The sequence below is a fragment of the Antechinus flavipes genome, chromosome 3 (genome assembly GCF_016432865.1).
Source record: "Antechinus flavipes isolate AdamAnt ecotype Samford, QLD, Australia chromosome 3, AdamAnt_v2, whole genome shotgun sequence".
Classification (NCBI taxonomy): Eukaryota; Metazoa; Chordata; class Mammalia; order Dasyuromorphia; family Dasyuridae; genus Antechinus; species Antechinus flavipes.
This window is the reverse complement of record NC_067400.1, coordinates 248,941,116-248,968,229: the sequence shown is the minus strand read 5'-3', so window position 1 is coordinate 248,968,229 and position 27,114 is coordinate 248,941,116. Positions and strand designations below refer to the sequence as shown.

The 27,114-nt window shown below is 33.6% G+C and overlaps 1 protein-coding gene across 1 annotated transcript in view; it reads right to left on the bottom strand.

The window, feature by feature from the left end:
• Positions 1-211: 211 nt before the first annotated feature.
• Positions 212-27,114, bottom strand: part of TMPRSS15 (transmembrane serine protease 15) — a 142,367-nt gene continuing 115,464 nt past the window's right edge. Inside the window, exons 20-26 of the mRNA XM_051990586.1 lie at positions 26,395-26,490; positions 18,397-18,446; positions 18,084-18,258; positions 16,987-17,168; positions 11,495-11,590; positions 2,553-2,692; positions 212-1,080 (exon numbers count right to left, since the gene is read on the bottom strand). Coding sequence (XP_051846546.1) covers positions 898-1,080; positions 2,553-2,692; positions 11,495-11,590; positions 16,987-17,168; positions 18,084-18,258; positions 18,397-18,446; positions 26,395-26,490 — 922 coding nt within the window. The 3' untranslated portion in view covers positions 212-897. The remainder of the gene's footprint in view (positions 1,081-2,552; positions 2,693-11,494; positions 11,591-16,986; positions 17,169-18,083; positions 18,259-18,396; positions 18,447-26,394; positions 26,491-27,114) is intronic.

The following is a 27,114-nucleotide window of genomic DNA, read 5'->3' as shown; positions in this document are numbered from 1 at the left end:
TATTAACAGGAAACACACTTGTGGGGGCTTGTGGGCTCTAATATTAGCAGCACCCACAGGGCTATTCCTAGAGTTCATGGAAACTGTCTTTCTTCTAAGAACTTTACCAGTGGCAGTGTGAATTGGAGGAATTTTCCCAGAGGAGTCTTTGAAGCTAAATGGAAAAATATGAAGAAATTAAAGTAATAAAACAAAGTCAACATATTCCATATTTATATTTTACTGTATGTTTAATGTGTTTTGATTTTAATGTGTTTGAAGTTTGTGCATTTTAATAATATTTATTTAAAAGCATATGCTATAGTATTAATGGGAAGTCATTTCTGATACAGTGGTCCTTCTTTGGCCAATTTTACAATGAATTTTTAGTCACTATTTTAAATTAATAGATAAAATGACTGAAGAATAGGTATATTATATCTAGAACTGAGAGAACATAAAAATTACAAATATCATTGTTTTACTTATTTAAAAATTTAGATCAACAGAGATCTTTTTATCTTACATTTAAATCAGAACAACAGAGAGGGTCATAATCAAAACCCAGGTACATCATATCTTAATATGTGGACTTAAAGTTTTTAATTTTAACAGTACTGAAATGAAAATTCTAACTTTGTATAAAGAGAGAAGATGAAGTTCAACTTGTGCAGACATATTAATTAAAAAATCATGCATGACCAGAAAAGGAGGTTGGCTTATTGTTTAGAAAGCATAAATGGTGCCAAAAATGACAGCTTATATGTTACAATGGTATTGAAACAAAATGAAGGGAAGAGCTATTTGTTCTTTATAGAGGGTATGGATGAAAATGATAAAGAAGGCATGGATGTACCAGGGGAAGAAATATACACAAGGAAGATCTGAAGCATAAATTAGCATAGCATGAAGAAACTATCAAAGCAAGATTTTTCTGCTTAACATTGGAGATGTAAAACTTTTTATCCATTTTACAAACTTTGGTATTCGAACATATACCCCAGGACGATTAGGCAATGCACACTGGTATCCAAATGATGTAGCACCTGCAAGAAACCATCTATTACTCTCTTGGCACATTAATGGTCCGCCAGAATCTCCCTAGAAAATGAAATGGAAAATAAAATTACAAACGTGGCAGCTAGGTTTAGTTTTAAGATTTTCAGAGAACAGATTAAATACAGAAATTCATAAATACAAAAACTTCTTAGAATATCTGGCAGAAGCAACACATTAAATTACTATTGCTGTGGAATAAATCTGTTATTTATTCCTACAGCTATCTTAAGTAGGTGGTGGTAATGATGATTATAACAACATCTCACATTTCTATAGTACTTTAAAATTTGCAAAGTGTTTTTTCTCCCAACAATGTTTTCACTGGTAGTTTCCTCAGGGTTTATTAGTTTGTGTTTCATATCTTCAGTACAGCCATGATTTCATCATTTTGGGTATAGGTTAAACTAGAACTGGAGTTATTATCTTAGGGGTGTGTAAACTTGTTTAAAAATTTTTTCATATAACTGTATTTCAACATAATTGTTTTCTTTTGAAATTCTATGTACACTTATGCATTTAAAAGTACTCTGAGATCAGTTCCTCAGGTTCACCAGACTATCAAAGGGGTCCATAATGCAAAAATATTTAAGAACTCTTGAATTAGATGGTCTCTGACAGAAAATATGAAAATTAATCAATTATAGAGTTCTGTATTAGTGTCCATGGAGTCTTAAAAACTAAGAAGATCTCCAGAGTTTAAGGTAGACATTCTAAGGATAATTTCTGGAAAAACATGCACAAGAATCACACAGGATAAGGTATGACTTACAACACTCGAGGCAGTATCTACACTGGATGAGTTCATGAATTCACTGAAATGTTGAATTATTCTAAAAGCTATAATGAATTTAGTCAACATTAGATCATCATGTTTAGGTGGCATTAACTTAGTTATCTTACTTTCTCCTAGACCATAGTTTGTATTTGGCCAGCAACTGGTTAATAGCTAGTTTCTTATTTTCTTCAAATATTAAAAATAATTAAGAGTAAATGAATTATTTGTTCTTAAATCATGTCCTTCCTGGCCAGATATAATAACCAAAGCTGCCCAAAGAGTACAGCTACATTATATGCATAGTTGAGCACATCTGGGTCATAAGATTTTGAATTTTGCACAAATATTTATACCACTGAGCAAGTTTCATTTCAATTCACCATTAAATCAAGCTGGTTGATTCAAGAATAATAAAACATAGTTGTAGTGGCTCCAAGAAAAACATCCTTTGTGAGTTATTATACAAAGCTCCCTGATATCCTATATTTAGCAGCATGCTTGCCTATTTTCCAACATATTTTCAGACAACTGGACCACAATCTTAACTCTGGGCCAGTTTCAGGGGTTTGGAAACTCAGTCCTGCCCCCCCCCCCACCAACGTGTAAGGACAGTAAGACAAAAAAAATGATGAGATATTCAGTTTCTTTTCATTTTTGTTGTTTCCTTCTGGATGATAAAGAAACATAATGCAGTTAATTACTTATTCTGACATTGTAAGTAGTGCTTTTAAATATTTACCTGACAGGAATCAACTCCTCCTTCTTCATAGCCTGCACATATCATATTTTCAGTAATAATGTATTCCAGCATTTGTTGTTGGCATTTCTCGTTTGATATAAGAGGGATTTGGGCTTCTTGTAGTATGGTAGCAGTAGGGCCTGTAAAATGGCAGAATATATCCAATACATTAAAATGATCAAAATGCATCGCACAAAGAACCACCATCAGACTTATTTATTCCACATATCCACTCTCATTACAGAGTGCTTGCTGAGTGTTTATATAATGAACCAAAATGCTAAAACATTTCCTTTAAGGCATATAATAAAAACCTTGTAGTCCATCTGTGGATTTCATCAAATGAATAAAAATAAAGAACTTCTCTGGGTGCAATGATTTAGAAAACTAACTGGCATTTGGGGTATTTTGAGTAATTTTGGCAAGGCAAGAGAGAAATGGTGTATTCATGTGTTCATGTTTTTTTTTTGTGTGTGTGTTTTTAAAAGACTCACAACAAAGACTTTGATTCATAGACATGAGTGAAAACCATTCAAAAGCTGTTCTTCTTTAATCATCTGAAGAGGTGCTTATGTATAATATCATTCAGCCTTTTTAAGACTGTAAAACAGGTGTAGGTTGTATAGCAGACAGCTTAACCTACTACCATATCATATACAGGTCTAAAAGTAATCAGATTGTGCTCTATAGTGATGGAAAAAAGAAATAAGACACATTGTAGCAAGAATATGCTTCAATGACTTTTATAAAGTAGATTCATCAACAGGAAAAATAAACCCAAATTTTCTGAAACAACAGATCCAGGTGGGATTCAAAGAAAACTGAAGAAGCAGGTGTCTGGTATTTCAGAGAAGGTCGATGATAACCATTTTCAAATTGGTTTCTCAAGAGAGCAATGAAGTTACGGAAGTAGCAATTCATATTAAAATCAGTGTGATGGCTGAATGAATGAATTCATCATTATCAGTTGAATTTATGGCACCTTGGTCCAGAAAATAGAACAAAAATATTTGTTTTAATTTAAATACAGAGTGAACTTTCCATTTATTTCTAATGTTTAATAGCAGTCAGAAATGAACTCTCCTTGAGTGGGGATGATGAGTCTGCCGTAGGAGAGACACTCAATGTTATCTTCTATAAAAATCACAACTAGATTTACAGACTTCAGTATTATCAGAGAAGTGGAATCAATGTCTTTGGCTTCTTGTAAGTAATTCTGTTTCAATATTTGGTGGAAGAAAAAGTCAGATTTTTAGGAAAAGCATCTTTGGGAATTACCACCGTATTTACATTTCAAATGTAAAAACTTTTCAATTCTGTTCCCTACCATAATTAATAATTAAAAGTTAGCTGTATCTTTGTAACCCAGTGCTTGAGATTGACATTTTCTTATGACCCTCTCATGGTTAGAGAGAACAACCACTGAAAGCTGCAGGTCTAATTGGGGGCAGAGCTGGTGAGAAGTTGGCAGAAAGCTGTGTGTTCTGTCTTTCAGCTTCAATTATACATTTTCTCCTAGAGGGAGAGAAAAACTCTGGGAAGGTGATGTTATAAAGAACAGCAGGCACCTCAAATATGTCCTTATTCTGAACTTGTTACGAGAGACTTCTGGGAATTTCACTTTGGATAACATCAAGGCCTTTCTCAGTCAAGTTGAGATCTCTCCCTCACAGTGGAAAAACTCATTCATTCTGTATATTCTCTGCTATATTTACCTATGAATAACATTTTTGATATGTTTGCATAGATAAATAGGTTAACTCACTATTGAGTATGCGTGATAGTATTTGTGGAACTGGAATTAGATGGAAGGGAAGTTTTGGATATATCAATGTAGTCATTCAATCTCCTATGAGGGATAGTGACAATTCAAAACCAGAAAAGTATTTCCCTTAGATTAAAAATATATATTAATATAATTATAACATATATTAATGTAATAATAATATATTTTTATTTTAAATTAATAATATTTAGGAGAAAATATAGATATAATACTAGCCCAGTATCTTTTTATGATGAGACCTGAGTGGCTAGCTATGTTTATTATTCCCTGCCTGGAAGAAATCAAGGTCTCCCTTGGAAAAGAATGGGCCAAGGGGCAGATGAGACTCTGGAGATATTTACTATGCTCTCCTGTTAGCCACGTTTAGGCAGACGCAAATATATATATATATATATAAAACCTACCTGGGCAATACACATACATTTTATTCACACATATACATCCAATTTTGGAATATTATTTTAAAATCTTTAGGTGCTTAATTTATAATTATTAATTCATCTCTGCACCAACAATAGTTGGCTAGGTATTTGGCACATTATAGTCAATAAAAGGAAAAATTTGTATTTGACTGAATTAAATGGAATGGACATGATAGTTTCATAAAATGTATTAAAATGCCATGAAAATAAAGAAATAACTATGACTTGGTCATAAATATTCTTAAAATTGTTTCATTGTTTTTAGAATAAAAAAAATGCCTTCCTCCCACATACCATCATCCTCTCCAACCTTCAGATTGAGAATTTAAAAAATCCCCCTGAAAAACATATACAGTAAACAAAACAAATTTTCCCATTGGTCACAGACAAAATGAATGTCTCATTCATTCTAAGTTCTTCACCCCTTTATTAGGAGATGGATAGCATGTTTCATCATTTGTCCTCTGAAATCATGGTTGATTATTCCACTAAAAAGAGTTTCTAATTCTTTTTTTAATTTTTATTTTTATGAGTTTCTAATTCTTTTAAAGTTGTTTGTCTTCATTATATTGTTGTCATTGTATAAAATATTATCTTGCTTCTGTTTACTTTATACAGGCAAGTTTTTCCAGGTTTCTCTTAAACTATCCTCTTCATCATTTCTTATGGCACTAATATTCCATAATTTATTCACCATCACTTTTTCAGCTATTCACCAATTTATGGCATCCTTTTAGATTTCTTTTTTTTTCTTTTGCAATCTCAAAAAGAATCATACATATTTTTATACATCCTTAGAGTCTGCTTTGCTTAGAACTAATCCCTCCCTCAATTTGCCTCCATTTTGAGGTTTCCTTCTGGAAATGACCAGTAGATTCTTTCTATTTCCATTTTCCTCTTTGATTCTGAGAAAATCTAAGAAGTTTTCTTTTAAGAGCTCTTGAAATAGGATATCTTTCTCTTTCTCTCTTTCTGTCTTTGCCTCTGTCATGCTCTCTCTCTTTGGTCATTCAAATGATCCAGTGATTCATAAATTTTTTTCTCCTTGATCTCTTTTTTTTTAGCTCAGTTATTTTTGCTACAAGATGACTTATATTTTCTTGTAGTTTTGACTTTGTCTCAATATTTCTTGTTGTCTTATGGAATTGATGGTTTTTATTTGTTTTATTCTAATTTACTAGGAATTTGTTTCTTGGGCATAGATTTGTACCTCTTTGTGCCAAGCTGTTAGTTCCCCTTCCACTTTTTTTCTTCCATAGATCTTTTTTCTTTTCCATTTTTCTCTAGTCCTCTCCTTTCATTAAAAAAAATTTAACTCTTAAAAAAAAGAAACACTCTTTGCTTCATCTCTTCCAAGAATTCTAGTTGAATTTTTGCCCATGCTGTATTTAGATTTTAGGTTTTGCTTGTAGATATTTTGGAGTTATTTTTTTTCTTCATTCTCCTTGATATTCTCTTGTCTCTAGGTTTTCAAGATACCACGTTCTTTTTTGATTTTTCTTTTACCTTTCTGACTGCAACTTCTCTGTCTCCTTTCCTGGGTTCTCATGAGGGTCACACACTAATGGCAGATGTTCCTTTTTTGGATTATCCTCTCTTCTCCTTCTAACTATTTCATTTGGAAATCTCATCAACTCCCATGTATTTAATTACCATTTCTATGATTATTAAGTTTATCTTTCCTGTCCCAATTTTTCTGCCAACCTCTAATCTCCCAAATCAAATGTCTTTCAGACATTTTGAGTTATATTTCCAGTAGATAGCTTAAACATATGTCTGAAATGGAACTCATTTTTTTCCCCCAAATTTTCCCCACCCCACTTGCTTTGACTTTTCTGTTACTGTATGGATAAATACCATCCTCCTAGTCCCTCAGTATCTCAACCTGGGAGTCATCTTGGATTCCTATTTCTCTTCTCTTATACCCAAACTGTTGTTAAGCCTACTGATTTTGCTTTTGCAACAAGTCTAAAATACTTCCCCTTCTCTCTTCTGACACTGCTACTACCTCTGTGTGGGCCTTCATTGCCACAATTGCAATAGCCTGTTAGTTGTCTCTCTGAATTGTTTCATCCCACTCCAATCCATCCTCCATTTAGCTACCAAAGTAATTTTCCAAAATTACAAGTCTGATCATGTCACTTCCCACTCTCCCACTCCTTACTCAATAAACTCCAGTTGTTCTCTTTAGAATCAAAATCCTTTGTTTGGTGTTTAATGTTTTTCATAATCTACCTGCTTTCATGGTGAGATTATTTTTGTTTGTTTGTTTATTTTGTATTCTTTCAGTCTATTTCTTAACTTAACAATTTCTTAACTTTAATTTTAGGTCAAGGTTTGGACCTAATTTCTGGAAGACATATCTGGACTGGCCCTAATGCTCATTTCTTGAGTATTGAGTGTTGTGTTATTTCAGAATCTCAGGGAAAACTCAGGCTGGAGATTTGCAATTTTTCAATGCTCCTAAAGTACTTTGATCCAGGGAAAAATCTGATCACTATCCTCTGTTCTGAGTTTTGCAAGCTCTTGATCTGGGTTTGGTGTTGAACAGTAATAGATTTCTGGGAAGTTCACTTGTTAAGAATGACAATGGCAGATTTCCCTTTTGTCTGAGATTCCTGCCCTAATTATTTCTCTGCAGGAATCTGACTGAGCTGAGACTGCATCTATGGCTCAATTTTGCTTTTGGACTCTGAGACATACTGTTGCAGCTTAGCTTCCAAATCCGTATCTCAATATACTGCACAGGGCCTTCCAGTGGAAGATGCCTAAAAGAATGCTTTTCTTTTGTACATGTTCCCATCTCAATCTGTCCTACATATGTCACCAGAAAGTGGGTAATAGGCAAAAAGCTATAATTCCGTGCCTCTTCCAGCCTTCCCTTGAGTCTCATGGCCAGATTCTCATCATTGTCAGACCTCTGTGTCTGTAGGAAAAATGATTCATTGTGACTTTTTCTTGGATTTAGCCAAAAGGTTTCAGTCTGATGTGATTTCTAAGTTTTTTCAAGGAATTTGGGAAGGGCTGGCTCTTGCTGTATGACTTCCTATCACTTAGCCATCTTGGCCATTTCTTTCTGGCTATAAATTATTAAAGTAAATTGAGTATGTTCCCTTTCACCCTCTGTGCCCCTGACATCATACTATATTTAGATACTGCCTGAAATTAAGAAATGAACACTTTTAGTTACAAATAGTGAATGAAGTAAATTTAATTGTATAATTTTTGTAAGGTCAATTTTCTATGTACTTAAGGGTTTATATATTTTAAAGTACAATTTATGTTTGAACTATAAGCTGTGGTCAAATATATTTTAGTTTTAAATATGATGTATAAACATGTATAAATATCTCTCCACGAGGCATTTTATTCTTAAATTTCATATTTGAAAATCATAATTTTTCAAGTAGAAGAAAAAAGGAAAAATACAACATTTAAGTTGAACTTGTTTTATCTTTTTAGCCTCATTATACATTACTCAACATTCTGCATTCTCTGGTCCTGCCACACTTCCCTATTTCTACATTTCTTACACATAGCACTCCTCTTCTCATGTTTGGATTGGTCCTCTCCCATTCCTGGAAGGTGCTGTCTCCTCATTTCCACCTCATAGAATCTCTCACTTCCTTATGGTATAGCTCAAAGACTACTTTTAATGAAGACTTTCCTTCAACTGTTCATACCCTCTATCCATATGCTGTTTATATCTTTTTTTGTACAAAGTTATATGCTTATTTTTTCCTCCATTATGCTCTTTGAGAGTAGGGAGAGTTTTTTGCCTTTTTTGGTATTACTAGCTGCTTAATGGGTAACTAATAAATGGTTATGGATTAATTGATTGATTAGAGATGCAGATGTATTATACATGATTGGGGATGCAGAATGTATGATAAATTTAAACAGTCTACCACAATAAAGAAATTCATTTAGAACAATTAAGAAGGGGTAGAGCTGATATGGAGAAGAAATATGAATTTCTCCTGCTTTCTCCCAACTTAACCCTCTAACCAAATTTTAAAAAATTCCTGAAATCAAAATTTGAATGTGATAACTTAAAATAAGCGATAGTACCTTGTTTCCACCCCAAGATAGCTTATGAAGAATGAAAAATAGGTCTGTGGTCACAGAGATGAAGGCTTGCTAGGAAACTGAATGGCAATGCAGAAGAAAGCCCTCATGGAGGAGACCATGGCAATAGTTGTACCAAGAACTATAAGAGAATTAAACTCCTGATCAGAAAGATATTACAAAAGACCCTTGTGCTAATGTTAGGTGTAAGACTAGTTGCCATTTGGTAGTTCCTTCACCTATTACCCAGATCCAGGTCCTAGTTCAAGGGAAGAGATAAGCAATTACAGTCTGTGGTCTCAAGAAACAGAGGCTCTATCTGGGAAAAGACAGAGCACAGATAGGAGAAAAGTAACCAGAACTCTCCTTGGAATATATCACCTTAGAAGTACTGAAAACTTACAGGCCCCAAGATCTAACAATAGAAGCTCAAGCTAGATATTCCCTCTTCCACCCCAAAGTGAACAGAATCTAACTCATTTTTTAAATAAGGTTCAAAATCAAGAAATAGGCTATAAAAATGTTCTAACAACCACAAAAGAACCTGCCCATAAAAAGATTTAAGAGAGACAGGAAAGCTTAAGATACAAGCTCAGAAGAAGACAATAACTTAAAAACATCAACAAGCATTTACAAAAATTCAGATTGTGAAGGGCGAGGGAAACTGTTTTCTTCACTGAAACTGTTTCCTTTAAGATTATCACTCTGAAACTGTGTTCCCTTTTGATCTATGATCCCTTTTGGAGTCTCCGCCCAGATAAGTTATCTTTATGGGATGCCAGACCCTTTGATTCTGTTAGAAATCCTGGTCAAAAAACACCCTTTTTGAAGTGTTGTTAATTTCAATAGGAGATCTGGGCTGAAAACTGATAAGCATCTAAGCTTGGAAATCTTGGTTTTCTGAAGCCTCAAGACTCCCATTAAAGGGCAGTTTCTAAACTCACTCTTTGCAAAAGGTCTAGAGCAGTTGGGTAGGACCCTGACCACTGAGAAGGCATTCTGTTTTCAGCGTCAGCTTCCATTTCCCTAACAGGACCTTGCAGAAGACCAAAGCAGCTGCTAGGACCCTGACCTCTGAGAAGGCATTCTCTTCTCAGTGTCAGCCTCCATTTCCCTAATAGGACTTTGCCACCATACAAGTCAGTCTCTTAGCAAAACTGGCTTCCTATCCAACAATAAATTTTCATTTTTGCCAATTAATACTTCAGGTTTCATGAATTCTTTCATGAAGAATCTGTGTGCGACCATAAGGAGATTTTAATAATTCTCTGACTGCCACTAACCTCATCAGATTGGACATAAACCTAACAAGAATTCTTAGAAGAATTAAAGAAAGACATTTTTTAAAAGAGAAAAAAAGTGATTTTAGAAAAATTAAGCAAGGACTTGACTTTATCCCTTTTCTAGAATATTTATATTTGGATTTTTCCTGTCTCTTTCCATAAGGTTTGTACAGTTTCAACCTGAAATCAGTAAGGACTTGTTTGAATTTGCTTGTACTTCAGACTTTGTTTTGAATTGTTTCATACTGAAAGGGAAGATTGAATTGGCTTGAGAGAGCCGATTGTTAAATTTTTCAACATGAATACTTATACCTTTGAAATCAGAAAATGCTAAAAATCAGGGTTTGACTTGTTCCTTTGTTGATTGTCTAATATTGACTTAAGAAAGAGAGGAAGAAAATATTAAAAATGTTAATAATAATTTGTCTGTTTTGGTATATTCCCCCATGCCCACCAGAGAGCTAGTTATTAAAAATCTACTAGCGTATTCCTGTCATTGGTCTTACAAAAAGCTACCAAATAACTATTTTAGAGATGTTGTAATTAGATGGAGGGTTAATCTTTGATTAAGAGATTTGTCTTTAATTTAATCTTTCAAGACCTCATTCAAAATAATAGGATGGTTGGAAAACATCTTGCAAAGATAAATATTTACTTTGTTTGGAAACTTCAGTGGAGAACCAATTTAAATCCTTAAATTCAGGATTTATTATATTATTCTATTCTATTCCATCAGGATAATTATTAAAGTTCTTTAGTAGAAAGATAGAATTGTGGAATATTAGAACTAGAAGAGACCTTGAATATCATCTGAGACCAAGTTTTTCATTTTATACATGATAAAATAAAGGCCAAGAGAGACAAAGATGAATTTATTGTTTTTTGCAGCATAGAAATGTGATATCTGGTCTTTTCTATGGTATTTAATTAATCAAACCATTTTTGTTAAAATGGAAGATGCTTAGAAATGTTTTCCTAGAATGGTTTTGATAGAAATATTTAATTTCCATTAATTAAAATATCATAATTTAACTTTGGTTCAAATAGTACTTTAATGCCCTTAACAATATTTAAATTTTGATTCCCCAATCTGATTTCATGATACATCCTTATGTATCTTGAAATTTTTAATATATTTTTAAATAGCATTTTAAAATAACACATTATTTAAAAATTAACAAAATCCTTATAAAACTTTTAGGGAGAGTAGGGGCTGACAAAAAGCATACAATATGGAATTACAACTTTAAAAACATTATGGATCATTGCACACAAACACATTATTAACACAATCTAGCATAATTATGTTTTTATAATTACACTTTTATAATATAATTTTCTAACTATTCATTAGCAAATAGTTCTCTGAATTTGATTATTTACCTTGATGTATTATTCTACCCCAGCCAGCAATAAAACAGTTCATTCCTGGAGGAAAGACTTGAATTGCTTCAGGTAGGCAAATAGGCTGTATGTAATCTGTCAAAATAATTAAAAATAAGTATATTCTGGAAAATACATATCTAACTTATCTAGTTAATATAGCTAGTTTACATTTCATGATCCTGACAAGGATATAATTTTTAGAGGTCAATTATTTAAAATTTAACAGAAAGAGTTTTTGATTTTGTCTATTTATACCAAATATTTTTTAAAATGATGCTACTACAACAAAATTATTTTAACGTAATTACACATTCAAAATTGGAAATAACCATGGTATCCATTTGTATTAACACTGGGCCTTGTTCTGGTCCACCTTACCACTACACCTCCATCCACTTTTAGTTAGGAGAGTTAGTTTATATGCAACAAGCATGACAGTGCAATAAATACAAAGTAAAATTGAAAGGAAAAATTAGTAGTCACATAGCAGTTATTCACAGAGCATCACAAAGATCAAAGGTGCATAATTTACAAATTACAAAATATTACACCCACATTCATATCCTGGTATTGTGTTAAATCAGCAGAAGTCATCTAGGCACAGCAGTCAGGGAGGCCCTTTTGGTCTTATGATACATAAATCTCATTCTAAGTTCCAGACATCCTTAGTAAGACCAGCAGAACACCAAATGGTATTGATGAAATGATTTGGATATGTTAATCAAAAAACCTAACGTAGCACAGATAAAGTTAGTCTTTTTTCTCAAAAAAAAAATCTATAAAAATGAGATTCAATTTCCGGCCTCTTTTCTGAGCCTTCTTCCTTCCTTCCTTATAAGGGTCCTTTCGGCTTATGGGCTCCCACTATTAATTCTTAATTAAGATAAGTGACTCATTCCCTTCCTTATACTGTCTGCCTTCACCACCCCATCCCTTATTCTCATGTCATCTATCTCTGTACTTTTGTCTCTGCCTTTATATGCTTTCCCCCCAACACACTCTATGACTAATTAGGCTTAAAGTGTGATTGCCTGTCGTTTCTTGCCTCCAGTAATAGTCTTTCCTGAATAATTCAAGAATCAGGTGTGTCCATCCCCTTTTCATAACTTTACAAATTAATGATCAATTCATTGTCTAATCCCAAAATAAGAAATCCCTTTGCAACATTCCTGAGAAGAGGCCATTCAGCTTTTTCTTAAAGATTTTCAGAAGGAATGGATGTGGCTCTTTTTTAACAATGAGGTGATTCAGGAAAATTCCAATAGATTTGTGATGGAGAGAGCCATCTGCATCCGCGGAGAAGACTGTGGGGAATGAGTGTGGATCACAACATAGGATTTTCACCCTTTATGTTGTTGTTTGTTTGCTTTTTTTCTTTTTGCTCTGATATTTTTGTGCAACATGAAAATTGTGGAAATATGTATAAAAGAATTGCACATTTTTTAACATATATTGGGTTACTTGCTGTCTAGGGGAGGGGTTGAGAGGAAGGAAGGGAGAAAAATTTGTAACACAAGGTTTTATATCTATTTTGAAAATAAAAATCTATTATTTAAAATATTTATTAAAAAAAGAGAATTTCAGAGGGAAAATACCTTCCAAAGTGGCAGATTTAACTGTAAGACAGCTCAAATGGTTAGGAAGTTTTCATAATTAGGATTTAATTCCCATTAGAATGTGAGATTCTTGAGAATAGGGACTGCATTTGCCTTTCTTTGTATTCACAGTATTTTTACACAATAAATGTTTGCTAATTTGATTTGACCAAATAGTAGATAGAGCACTGGGGCTAGAGTCAGGAAGACTGAATTCACATGTGGCCTTTGGGCCACTTAATCTCTCTTTGCTTCAGCTTCCTTAAAAGTAAAATGAAAATAATTTAAACCTGTTTGCTTTAATTTCCCATCTGTAAAATGAGCTAGAAAAGGAAATGGCAAACCACTCTAATGTCTTTGCCAAGAAAACCCCAAATGAGGTTACGAAGAGTGACATATGACTTAAATAACAATAACAACCCAACGGGATTATTATGAGACTCAAATTAGATATTTGCAAAGTGATTAGCATGATACCTGGCACATAGTAAATGATATATAAATTGTTGGAATCCTTACTAACTGCTAAGTAATTAGAGTTGATCTAATCTTACAAGAAGATGTTTTGGGCAGAACCTGAAACAAGGTACTAAGTAGAACTACCCATAATCCCTCTCTCTGGAAGGAGCATAAATAGGCCAATGGGCCAGTCGGAGAGTTCTTGAGAGAGTGAAGAAGCTACAAGTCGAGATTTCACCGGAATGACATGAAGATTGGAGCTGGCTGGAGGCTGAAGAAAGCAGAGGCAGAGGCTGAAGGACCAGACCTTTGTTCGGGCGCCAAAATGTGGTGAGCTTTTTCTTCTCAAAAAGCAGCCAGGTGATAAAAGTTCAGATCTTTTATTATCCCAATATAGCCCGGTTAGCTTAGAGGCCTATCTCTCTGCTTGGTTCCAAGAGCTCTCTCCGAATGTCACCAAATCCAAAGGTTCTGTCCTTCAGCCTCTGCCTCTGCTTTCTTCAGCCTCCAGCCAGCTCCAATCTTCATGTCATTCCGGTGAAATCTCGACTTGTAGCTTCTTCACTCTCTCAAGAACTCTCCGACTGGCCCATTGGCCTATTTGTGCTCCTTCCAGAGAGAGGGATTATGGGTAGTTCTACTTAGTACCTTGTTTCAGGTTCTGCCCAAAACATCTTCTTGTAAGATTAGATCAACTCTAATTACTTAGCAGTTAGTAAGGATTCCAACAATAAATGATACTTATTATTTATTGACTAATATCAGGAGATAGTAATCATATCATTGCTTCCTTCACCCTCACTTCCAGTCTTCTCTTCTTCAGGATAAAGATTTGCAGTTCTTTCAGTACTTAGTTCTTTCCAACTCATAGTGGAAATATAGTGAAAAGGATGTTGGATTTGGAGGCAAGAGTCAGAGATCCTTACTTAGGGTAAGGATCCAAATTTTCTCCATTTAATATCTATATGATCTTTTATGAATCACTTACTTCTTTATGCCTCAATTTCCTCATCTGAAAAATGATGAAACTGAACTTGATAAGATCTAAGATTCCTTCAGATTCAAAATCTAACATCCTATGAAATGGTCTCATAGGTTTTTCATCTTCCTCTGGGTGCTCATCACTTTATCAACTTAAAATGTGGTACCCAAATTGAATACAATATTCCAACATTGAGAAGGGAAGAATACATTAGGATTATCACTTCATTAGTCCTGTAAACTATGCCTCAATATGGCATTTTAACGACCATATAGCACTCTTTTGATTCAAACCCAACTTGTACTTCATTAAAATTTCTAAAACTTTTTCAGATGCACTACTTATTGTCCAGTGATTAGTTATCCAACTTATGCTTTTTTTTGAAGCCACGTTTAAGGCATTTATTTCTACTGACTATACTATTCTTCTATTTTAGTCTACTCTTTGTTGCTATCCCCTATACTGTTATTTGTTATATTAGACTTCAGACATATTTTAAAATTCTAATTCAATATATTAGATATACCTTCTAGATATTCTGTATTCTATATTCTGTAAATATGATACACATTCTTGAATATATTTATCAATGTTTTGGATCAACACCACAGTTCAATAGTCTAGCTATTCTGAAAAAATCTAACTATACTACTTAGTATTATGCTTGCTCATATTTCTCCATCTTTTTCACAAGGATAGCATCAAAAACATTGTCAAATATTTTTAAAATGTAGGCATATTATGTGTATAACATTTCCTTGATACTTTAAAAAATAATGTCAATCTAATGCAAGAGAGGGTGCTTAGTGAGAGCAGCAAAACCTTGTTTTAGGGACTGAAAGACAGAGACATTGAAATATAAAGCAGAAAACTTTCATATATGAAACATATATTCTCTATCCTACAAAGGGTATAAAATCTGTATACCTCATTTGCTTGTGAAGACATGCAGAGAGACAATAAACTTGCCTCTAGGACAGACTGCATTTATACTTTCATCCCTAGCCAGTCATTTCCATAAAATTCTCAAAGGAGTTTGAAAAACAAAACAGACTGTACTGAACATAGTGGGTTACTAAGAGCAGGAGCTTTTTATTTAGGTAGAATTTGTCTATCAGAGAAAGAAACCCTTTCCCATTTCTGGCCTAGAGGTAAGAAATAACCTCAAATGGAAGCTCTGAGGGAGAAAAAAGGAGACAAATTCTTCCAATTATATTTTATTGATTGCTGCTTACATGGTGAAAGAGCTAAAAATCCTAGCACTCTAGCTGAAACATTCATGGTAACACTCCATCTAAAAAGAACACATCATATAAGACAAGCCAGTTGCCAAAGATAGACCATGGAGTTTTTGTTTTTCTTTGTGTATTTGTCTTTCTTATCTCTAGCTCTTTGTTTTTCTGTTTCTCTCTATTTTCATCCCTACTTATTTGTTTTTATATCGGTCTGTTTCTGTTTGTCTCTTTGTGTGTCTCTTTCTGTGCTGTCTCTATGTGTATGTCTATTATCTATGTGTCTGTCTCTTCTCTTTCTCTATTTCTGTCTTTTTTTCCTGCCTCCTTGCTTTTCTATAATAAATAGGATAAATAAATATCCATCTAAATTATCTAATATCTATCTTAATTCTGAGATTTTTATGTGGTCTTTTAAAATTTTTTAGTTCCTATTAATAGATCTCAACATCTAACCTCACTTCTCTTTCAGGTTCCCTTTATAGTACTCATATAAGGAATCTTGGACTTTTAAGGCATCTTTTTATTTAAATCAATAGCTCATATTTAAAATTGTATATTTAAAATGGTTCCTGCATATTGGCACTGTGAGTTAAAGAGTGAATTTGTTATTTCTATTTCACAGCTAAAAAAATCTGAGACTTTGAGTAATTAAATTTCTCAACACCAAGTTCAATACTCTTTCTATCATACCACATAGCTATCCCTCAATCAACATGAGGTGAGCCCCCTTCCAATCAAATCTATAATTCTACATATTTTGAAAAGTCACCACAACATGGAATATTTCTAGTACTTTTTAATCAGTTGCATAGTAAGTGTCTGATTTGTTCCTTTGGTATTTTGAGCTCTTTAGAATATAGATCTAGGATTTCTATATGTTAATTCTGTAAAGGCTCTAAGGTAGAGATAGGTAGTCACGTATAAGGATTTGGTTCCTTCTTTTTTTAGTATTTTGTTCATTTGATTTCACTGCTGTGGAAAGTTTGATACATTTAACTCTATTTGATCACTTTTTGGAAAATTACTGTCAGACACCTTAGTTAAACTAATTAAATTATTTCGTTTTCTTTACCCAGTTATATTTGCCATAATGTCTATGACTAATTTCCATATTTTTGAATGCCAAACTAATTTTGATAAATTGTTTAAATAAATTCAAACAGAATATATTTACATAATGACTTACATAATCATACATAATGATTTATTTTCTTTTACCTGTGTAATTCACTTTGAATTCAAGATGCATCAGGGCAATGTCACTGTCTTTTGTCCGCTTGTTGTAATGTGGATTTATGATAATTTGATCAATCACTCGAATTACTGTTTGAGAATTTGTCAGATTCAATGTAGAGTGAAGGCCCAGGATTGCTTTCCACTGTGATGGTATTAAATTCCTCCTAGAGGGGTAAAATTAAAAAAAAATTACAATTACAGTCCACCCTGCTTCAGGCATCTCTAGGAAGCTCTCCAAAGATCTCCATTTATCAATATTCTTTCAATTCATTTGATTCTCTTAAGTAATTTATATGCTTCTGAATGTCCCTAATATTAGATACTATCACTCCTTTCAGTAAGGAGTGTGGACACCATATTGAAAGCATCTAGAAATATCCCAAGCAGCAATTAGTTGAAAAGAACCAGGTTGGGGGGCCACAAGGGAAATACTGGTCCTGAAAAAACCAGATATTTTGTGGAAGCAGTGATCTGTGAAAGATTATAGAAAACAGTAAAATAACAAAAGAGTAGAGAAGGGCAAATGTTGCCCTGATTTAGAAGAAAAAAATATAGACCAATAAGCTTGAGTTAGTAAATATCTAGAAAAAGAAGCAGGTATTAGAAAGAACTATAATAGACTGACTAAGAACAAGTCATGTCGTATTAAACTAATTTCCTTTTTTGATAGAATTACAAACAAGTAGATGAGGAAAATGTTATAGACACTGTTTACTCATATTTTAAAGAAATTTTGATAATCTCATACTATTCTCAAATAGAAGATGAAGAGCTATAAACCAATTGATAACTTAATCTAATGGATTCAGAAATGGTTAGATAATTGTATTCAAAGAGTAGTTGTTAATAGTTTAGTGTCAACATGGTAGCAGTTCTTTAGTGGATACCTCAGGAATCTGTACTTGGCCCTTTGCTATTTAATAGTTTTATCAGTGACTTAATAATGTTAAACATGGTATACTTATGAAATATGTAGATGACATAAAGCTGGGAGGAACACAATGATTGACACACTGGTTGATAGTCGAGCTCCAACTAACACTAACATACTTACCTAGACCCAGAAGCCTCCAACTTACCCATATACACAATGTGCTGCAGAGACCAACCACTCATTGTTAATAAGAGAAGCACCACACAAAAGGCGTCCATTGTGAAACAGGGAAACCATCCAAGGCCATGCCCCTTCCTTGGCATTATTCCCACCAACGATTTTATGGTTGTTTTCTTGAGCTACTAGTTGTTTTCCACAAGCTATTAAAGATAAAACAGGGTGAAAGAAACAAGTAATACAATTTGCTTGGTTTTTCTTTAATAAATACTTAATTATTAAAATATTCTTTTAGGTAGTATAAATTGAATTAAAGTTTTGAGGAAACTTGAAATACTTACGTTTAGGATTGCAGAATAAGTGAATTAGTGAATCGTTAAAACATTTTTCGCTGTAATAGAAGAATAGTTATTACATTTCAAAAATGGGAACATAGTATAGATGTATGAAATGAATGTTCAGTTCTTTCAGTTCTGCTCAATTCTTTGTGATCCCATTTGGCGTTTTCTTGTCATGGATATGGGAGTGGTTTGTCATTTCCTTTTCCAGGTCATTTTACAGATGAGGAAATTGAGGCAAATAGGGTTAAGTGACTTATCCAGAGTCACATAATCAATAAGTGCCTGAGACTGGATTTGAACTAAAAAAAAAAAAATGAGTCTTCCTGACTTTAGGTCAGATGCTCTATTCACTGCGGCATCAAGCTGCCCAGCCAAATATAGAAAAGGAACCAACACCATTAATGTTCAGTCATTTTCAACACTTGATGATCCCATTTGGGGTTTTCTTAGCAAAGACTGTGGAGTGGTTTGCCATTTCCTTCTATAGCTCATTTTTATAGATGAGGAAACTGAGGCAACAGGATTAAGTGACTTGCTGAGGGTTACACAGTAAGCCACATTTGAACTCAGGTCTTCCTGACTCCAATCCCAGTACGCTAATCACTAAATCATAATTGTCGCTCTTGGAATGTAGATGCATATAAAAGTTTTAAAGTAAAACACATTAATTTTCCTTTTTTTTCTTATAGAAATGGTTACATTGTGCAAAGATTATTTCAATGAAATAAAACCAACATGATTGAACTCATTTATTCTATAAAAATGTCCTTGTATGTCAAATTAATTTCAAAAAAGCCAAATATTCATTGATATAGCAATTGAAATTAGGAAAATAAATAAGGCAAATTAAATTTTAAGTGACAAATCTATCTACCATGAGAGAAATCAGTATATCATAAGGAACTGAAAATACTAAAATGCAATTAGACATTGCTATACTGTTAAATTCCCTTTTCACTTGTAAATTTCATTTTATTAATGTGAGTGACTATAATCACTTATTTACAGGCTGATAATCTCATATAATATTTGGATACAGAAATTTTCGAGTTGGAAAAACAAATTAGAATCATCACAAAGAAGTTATCCCTAGATTCCTGGAGAACAAGTTTTACAATATAATAGGATAGAGACTGTATCTTTTGATTTAACTCTTAACAGAAAATTACAGATGAGGAATGTAGATGTAGAGTTTTCGAATATTTAGAATAATCTGCAAAGTAGAGTTTTAGAATATTAACCCGAAATACTAAGAGAGTAAATAATTTTGAGAAGTCATAATGGAATTATGTTTCAGGTATAGAATATAAACTCAAGTCTTGACTTTGAGGCTAGCTCTCTACTGTTATGATACTTTTTTTTTTTGCCAAGGATTACTACAATTAAAGTCATACATATGCTGAGGAGAGGACCCATGTTGTCTGTATGGTAATAAAGAATTAGATATATAGATATAAATACAGCTAGAGATACAGATGGATGCATAAAAAGGTGTACACATACGTACAAACAGACATGAAAAAAATACTATGGTGTATGTGAATGTATTTGTACATGTGTAGCAGTGTGTATACATGTGTATCTCTTTAGCTATCGATACATGTATATTTAGATATATAGATATTTATGGGATATAAAGATGGAAGAGATCTTAAAGAAAATTTATTCAATCCCTTGAATTTACAGATAAAAAAACTAAAGTTATTGAGTCAGTCAACAAGTATTAAGTACTTAGCTAAGTGCTAATGATAAAAGAAAAATGACAAAAATAGTTTGACATAAAAGAGGATACAAAATTTTGCCCAGGGAACATGGAAATTAAAATGGACCAAATGGAAACCAATGATTCCATGAGGCAACAAGAAATAGCAAAACAAAGTTAAAAGTCTGAAAAAAATAGAAGAAAATATAGGGTATACTGTAGTAGAAACAACTGATCTGGAAAACAGATCAAAGAGAAAAAATTTAAGAATCAATTTATCAGAATGTCATGACCATAAAAAGAACCTAGATATCATAGTTCAAGAAATCTTTAAAGGAAACTTTCCAGAGCCCTTAGGGCCAGAGGGTAAAGTAGAAATAGAAAGAATCATCATCAAATGAAAATTTCCAGGACCATTATAGTCAAAATCCAAAATTCAAGCAAAAGAAAAATAATACTGAAAGTATCCAGAAAAAAGAATTCAAGTACTCCTAAGATATAGTTTGGGATTATATATGATTTAGCAATCATCACTATAAGGAGTAGAGAGCTTGAGATACCAAGAATAATCTATCTAGATTCTCTAACTTTATTTTCAGCTGAATCAAAGAAGAAAAGAATACACGCTTATACCCACAAATACAATTAAGTACAAAAAATACATTTCATTTACCCTGGTAATGTGAAAAAGAATAAAGGGGGATTCATGGGAGAGTAGTATAAGGGAGGAATTAGTTTTAAGCAAAATACTCTAAGGACATATAAAAATAGTGCTTTTTGAGATGACAAAATATGGGAATTTGAGAAGATGCCTATAAACTGAGGAAGACCTGAATAAGATATAGTATATAAATATGATGGAATGTTATTTTTATGTAAAAAATGATGAAAGAATTGTTTTCATAGAAATTTGGCAAGACATAAATGAATTGATTTAGAGAGAAGTGAACAGAATTAGAAACTTCAAAAGTATTAGGAACTCTGTTCAGTGATTATCAATCACATTTTAGAGTATTCATATTTAGACATATAATCTGTCTTCAGATAGAGATGAAGAACTTGGTACAGAATGAGACATTTTTTGGAGGACTATGGTTAATGTGGAAATTTGTTTTGTTTGACTATACATATTTGTAACAGTGATTTTTCTTTTGAGAAAGTCAAATTAATTTTGGTTTATTTTGTAATTTTATTCTATATTACCCCAAATATGTTGTAAAATTGTCTAAGCCATTTTTTTTCTGAGTTAAGGTCAAAAGGTAAGCTTTCCTCTCTGAGCTAAGTTGTCCCACAAATCATCTTAATTAAAGGAACATATTGTCCCGACACATCTTACTGCCTGTGTATAATTAAGAGAGAACTGCTATCTCACTAACAAGCCTTACAAAATGAAAATGGGTTCCAGGAAGTCTCCTTTCTCTGCAATGCTGTCTGTTCTTAAAAAAACGATTATTGCTATGACTAACAAACCATGAACCTTGTTACCACCCCCAATAAGCTTTCCCTGACAATTAGATGAAAGGAGTAGTTGTTATGAACCTGCATCCCAAACTTCCATTCAATCATATTGTTTTCGATCATTTATGACACTTCAGACTTTGGAACCAATCATATTGTTTTATGGTCCCCATTCCTTGTTCTCTTGTACTTCTTCAAACTATATGAAAGCTAGTAAGCCCTAGTTCATAGTCTTTTTACTGGTTGAACCAACATGACATCCCTATGTTAGAATTGAATTACAGTGTATTTGGCTGTGGCTCTCTATAAAATGTTGTTCTCCATAAAATATTCTTTTTGGCAAGCATATATTTAGCATTTGAACAACCAGCCCAACAGAGTTGTGCTCACTGTAGTAGGGATGGAATGGTTGGCAGTTTAGTTCAAGAAAGGACCTTGGTGTTTGGTACCTTATCCTGCCAGGTGATCTTCAGAATCTTCCTAAGACAATTCAAATAAAAGCAACTCATTTTCCTGCCTGGTGCTGGTCTGTCAGGTCTCACAGGCATACAACAGTGAGGTCAGCACAATGGCTCTGTAGATCTTTAATTTGGTAGTCAGTCCAATATCTCTCTTCTCCCACATTTTTCTTTGGATCCTCTCAAACACTGAGCTAGCTCTGACTGACTGAGGAGTTGAGATCCTTTTTATTGGTAATTGCTAGCCTTACCATAAATTCAATATATGCTCAGAACTTTGTGCCTTAGTTTACTTTAATTTCAATCACAATACTTCCATCTCAACTGAATGGGAGAAGGAGAAAAAACAGATTTTTGCTATTTTGAACAATAAAATATAATAAGAAAGAAAGAAAGAAAAGATTTGTAATAGCTGCTATGTTGAATGGGATAATGAATTCATTATTGAGGTATAAAAGGACTGTCTTATTTCAGTGAGGGCCCAGTTACATTTATGTAATATCTGTAATGGACTCAGTTTCATGCATAGTTCAGCACAGTTTCATGACTTTCTCCAACTTTGTTTAGAATTATGACAACAGAATGGTGATGATGGGAATATCTAAGATTGAGGATTAACAAGATATGATCCCTGGTAAGATAAGTAGCCAATAGACTCAAGAGAAAAGATTAGTTGAACTGGGTTAGCAGGGGATGGGAACAATAGTATAGCTAGTAAAGGTAATGACCTAAAAAAGATAGTGTGTGTAGTAGTCATTAGACCTCAAAGTAAAAATATGAAGAACAGGATTAAGATTTGTAAGGTACAGGGAAAGAGTGAATGATAAAGGACTATGATCAGATAAAGGAATTTCAGATTTCATGAGCATGGATGTGGAACATTTTTGCAGGATGGCAAGATCAAGATTATGGATATCTCTGAGGTGGAGTGGAATAGTAGGTCAGTGGAAATGAGCAAATTACAAAAATGAGAAGTTAGAATATCGGAATATCAGTATGTATGGTAAGCATACTAGTTTGAAGGCAGGATTTGAGGAGAAAAGAAAGATACTCAATGCAATGAGGAAAAAGGTAGGGATAGTCCAGACATGGGACCATGTGATGCTTCTCACTAAGGACAACATAACTATTCCTAACCCAGGTAGTCCTCAACCTGTCCCCATCTGGCAAAATGGAATTCTCTCATCTCAGAGTGAATAGTTTGCCCAGTTGAAGAATAGTTGTATCATTATGCACCTGACTGTCCAAGTCAAGTATACAACCTCCCAGAAATTATGTCTGTGACAGATTGATGCTGCCCTGGAAGGTGAAATTACTATGACCAGGGGGTTTCTTGAATCTTGTTTCTAGGAAGACTTAACTCATGAGAATATACTTTGATAACTAACTTATTAGATGCATTTCCAGATGGGAATAAAAGTGAGGTTAGGGATTGGAGCAGTGCATCCAGAGAAAATAAGATTGTATTCTCATTATATATCCTTGTTATATTAGGGTAAAGTAAATATCCTCCTTTGTAATGTTCAGACATTCATGTGTGCCTCATTTCAACCCAATATCAAACTTTCATCCCTCCAATTTTAAACTTATGTCTTTATTAAAGACCTTTATTAAAGGTGAGCTTTGAAAGAGGTAAGTTTAAAAGAGGAAGTTCCAGCATTGGAAAGTTGAGGGATATAACTTTAAGGGAAGCTTCTGGAAGCTTTTTTTTGTTGGGGGGGGGAATCAAGATAGATTTTCCAAATCAGGACCAGAGGGTAAGTATGATAGAACCAGAAGGCTGAATTATGAGTCTTTACTAGACATTAGCCATATTTTATGGATGTAAATTCTATAAGGTTGCAAAGGATGGGCTTAACTAGCAATTACCATTGTAGTTGAATTGAAATAGATTAATATGAAAGCCAAGAAAAGAAGAAAATTTTCTTGAAGGAGTTTAAGAAGAGAAATTTACATTAAGGGAAAAAGTTGAGGTTGAGCACTAAACTACACAAATCATTTAAATTATGACAACTTTTTTTTTTACTTGATGCTGTACTTACATTATCAGCAGTTGAAATTTTATGTTCACCTATTATAAAGCCATTTTAAAATCATCTAAGAACGTTTTGTATTTAGTAATCAAGGGAATGATGGCTGTAAAGAAAACTTCTATGGCTTTTTTTCCTGCTGTGAATCTGGACTTTAGGAAAATTCAGAAATTAAGACGGCTTATAATCTAATGGGAGCTCCATAAAACTAAAACTTTCACTTAGAAGTGGAAAAAATAATAAATTTAAATATAAAGGACACCTACTAAATTCCAAAGGTTTTCCAAAACAGAGATGCTTCTGCAATATGGCCCTCAAGAAGCCTCAAACTCTGGTGGACAACAGTAGCAGCAGCTTGTAGAGTGCCAATGACTCTGATCTGTAGTCCTTACAAGTCTCATCCAATATAAACCAAGAATATCACCACCAACGATTGATTTTAAATTTGGCCATTCTCTTGCTGTAGCCTGGAACCTCATACCCTCTCCCCTATATGTTGGATAAGGAAGGAAAGTCCTGGATATCTCGGCTATTCTTGGTATTTTGGCTTGGAATTTCTCATTTGACACTGCTGGCATCCTGGTGAAGGACTTCATTGTGCATTTGAACTATTGTAATAACTTGCTGGTTGAACTTCGTACCTCAAATCTTTCACTATTTCATTTCATTTTAGACTCAGTTGTCAAATTGATCTTCCTGAAACACAAGTCTGATCACCTCATGTCTCTACTCAATTAGCAGTAATTATTCAATTGCTGCTCCCTATCACTTCTAGGAGCAAACATAAAATTGTTTGGGATTTCAAATCCTTTCACAACCGAGTATCCTCCTTTCTCCCTTTCCTTATCAGTCTTGCACATTGCATCCTTCGGGTACTCTATAATCAGTGACACTGGCCTCCTGGCTGTTCTTTCCAGATATCTTCAGAGTGGGTATTTTCTCTGGCTGTTGTTTTCTGTGCCTTGAATTCTGTCCCTTCTCTTTTCTACCTTTTGGCTTCCTTTAAAAAACAGTTAAAATCCCAATTTCTACAGAGAACCTTTCTTGCTCCTCCTTAATTGTAGTGCCTTCTCTCTTATATGAGATAAATCTAATTTATCCTATATATAGTTTGTTTGTAAATGTTTGTTTTCACACCTCAAACATTAGATTATAAAGACAATCCTGATTGCAGGGATGGTCTTTTAGTGACTGGCACACACAGTGGGCATTTAGATGCTTACTGACTGACCCTGGAGGGTGGCCACAGTAGCTGGCTTCTACAACCTTTCTGAGCACTGGGGATCCTCCCAAGGTCGGCAGGGTAAAGGGCTCTACAGCTGTATCTCACTTTTTCCTGAGAGGGGAAGATTGTAAGGAGCATGACAATGTATAGTCTCTGTGGGTACCCTACAGGCTCTTGCATTGTGCCTGAGTGCCTTGGAGACCTGCCCACCTGCTGCTACCAACCCTCTGACCTGGACACAATCACCAACCTTGCCCACCTACTGAAGCAGACATGAAGCTGCACACAGAAACTATTTTTTACCAGACTGTCTAACTACCTCAAATCATGCGGACATATAAGTTCCCTTTTTACTCTTTCTTAGTAGAACTGAGTCATGCTCACCCACTAATAGGGACCCAACAATGGCCAATTCAAGAATGAAATGGGCATCCAACAATTTCCCCCTGAGCCCTCTCTTTCTCTCCCATCCACCACTTTAAAAAACTGCCCAATTCTTGAAAAGGGCTTCTGCACCCGAACCTCCCCTGTGGTTGAGATCCCATTAGGATCATCTCATTCTGCAGCAGTAACTTTTCTGAACCTCAGTGATACTGATCTAAAACAATCTTTTCTCCAGTCAGAGAAAAGGAGAAAATAGATTGGATGGTATTTGGTATATCAGGCCATTTTTTAACAATTCAAATTTCTCCTTCATACAGAGACATTTTTTAAACACTCACATTCTCACAATAATAGTAAAGGATAATCATTCTAAACAAATTGTAACACATTACCATCAATGATGTATTATTATCCAAAAAATATACAGTTAGAAAAAATGATAGAATAGACATGTAGCAGGAATTACGAATAAAAGACATATAGCCCAAGTGCTACCCTGATAAATACATCCATGATGTATTTACATAAGGATGTAACTCAAAATCACAAAGTATAAGAAGTTATGAATGTTTTATTATATGTCCAACTGTAGTGAATATACACCATTTTATGCATGCTCTTTTAATGATATTTAACTACTTGTTCTTAATGAATTCTGATCCCATTTATCCCAGATCTCATTTTCATATGAGATTAATTTGAATATCTATATGAAGTAATGAACACATTTGTATAACTTACCTGGGCATTAGGATTAAACTGCCATTTAAACCTATACTTAGTTTGACAAATGGTCCACCACCAGTTGAAAAAAGTTGTGATGATGTATTTACATTTCTGAAAAAAAACAAAATGCATAATCTGGTCATATATTAATTTAATAAAGAAGTACCTCTAATAATAAAAAAAGAAATGAGTGATTTTTCATGCAAGAGAAAGTATTTTACATTTTGGACACAATACTTTTTAATTTCTTTTGTCAAACTCTACTACTTAAACTCATCAGGGCATAGAGTTGACCCTAGTTTTTCAAAGATTATATAAACTGAATGCCAGCTTTGATAATTCCTACTATGAAAGATATTCATTAAATATGGGTCTGGTCTCATAATGAATTGTGTGAGTCTATCCTCAGTAAATAGCTTAGCTAAATTTAGAGAAGCTCATTACCATAAGTGTGGCTATCAAATAATGATTATTTTCCTTTGTCTTCTCTTTTTATTTTTGCTTCTTTTCTTTTCTTTTTGCTTTCTTGACTTCTTTCATTTACTTTCCTTTTGTCACAATAATTCATTATATGGTTATATAAGGAATGGAGAGGTTGGAATATATATTTGGATTGTTCACATAGATGAAACAATGAACAATTTCAGCAAAATTGCAGGATATAAAACAAACCCATATAAATTATCAACATTTCTTTATACTACCAACAAAACCTAGCAGGAAGAGATATAGAGA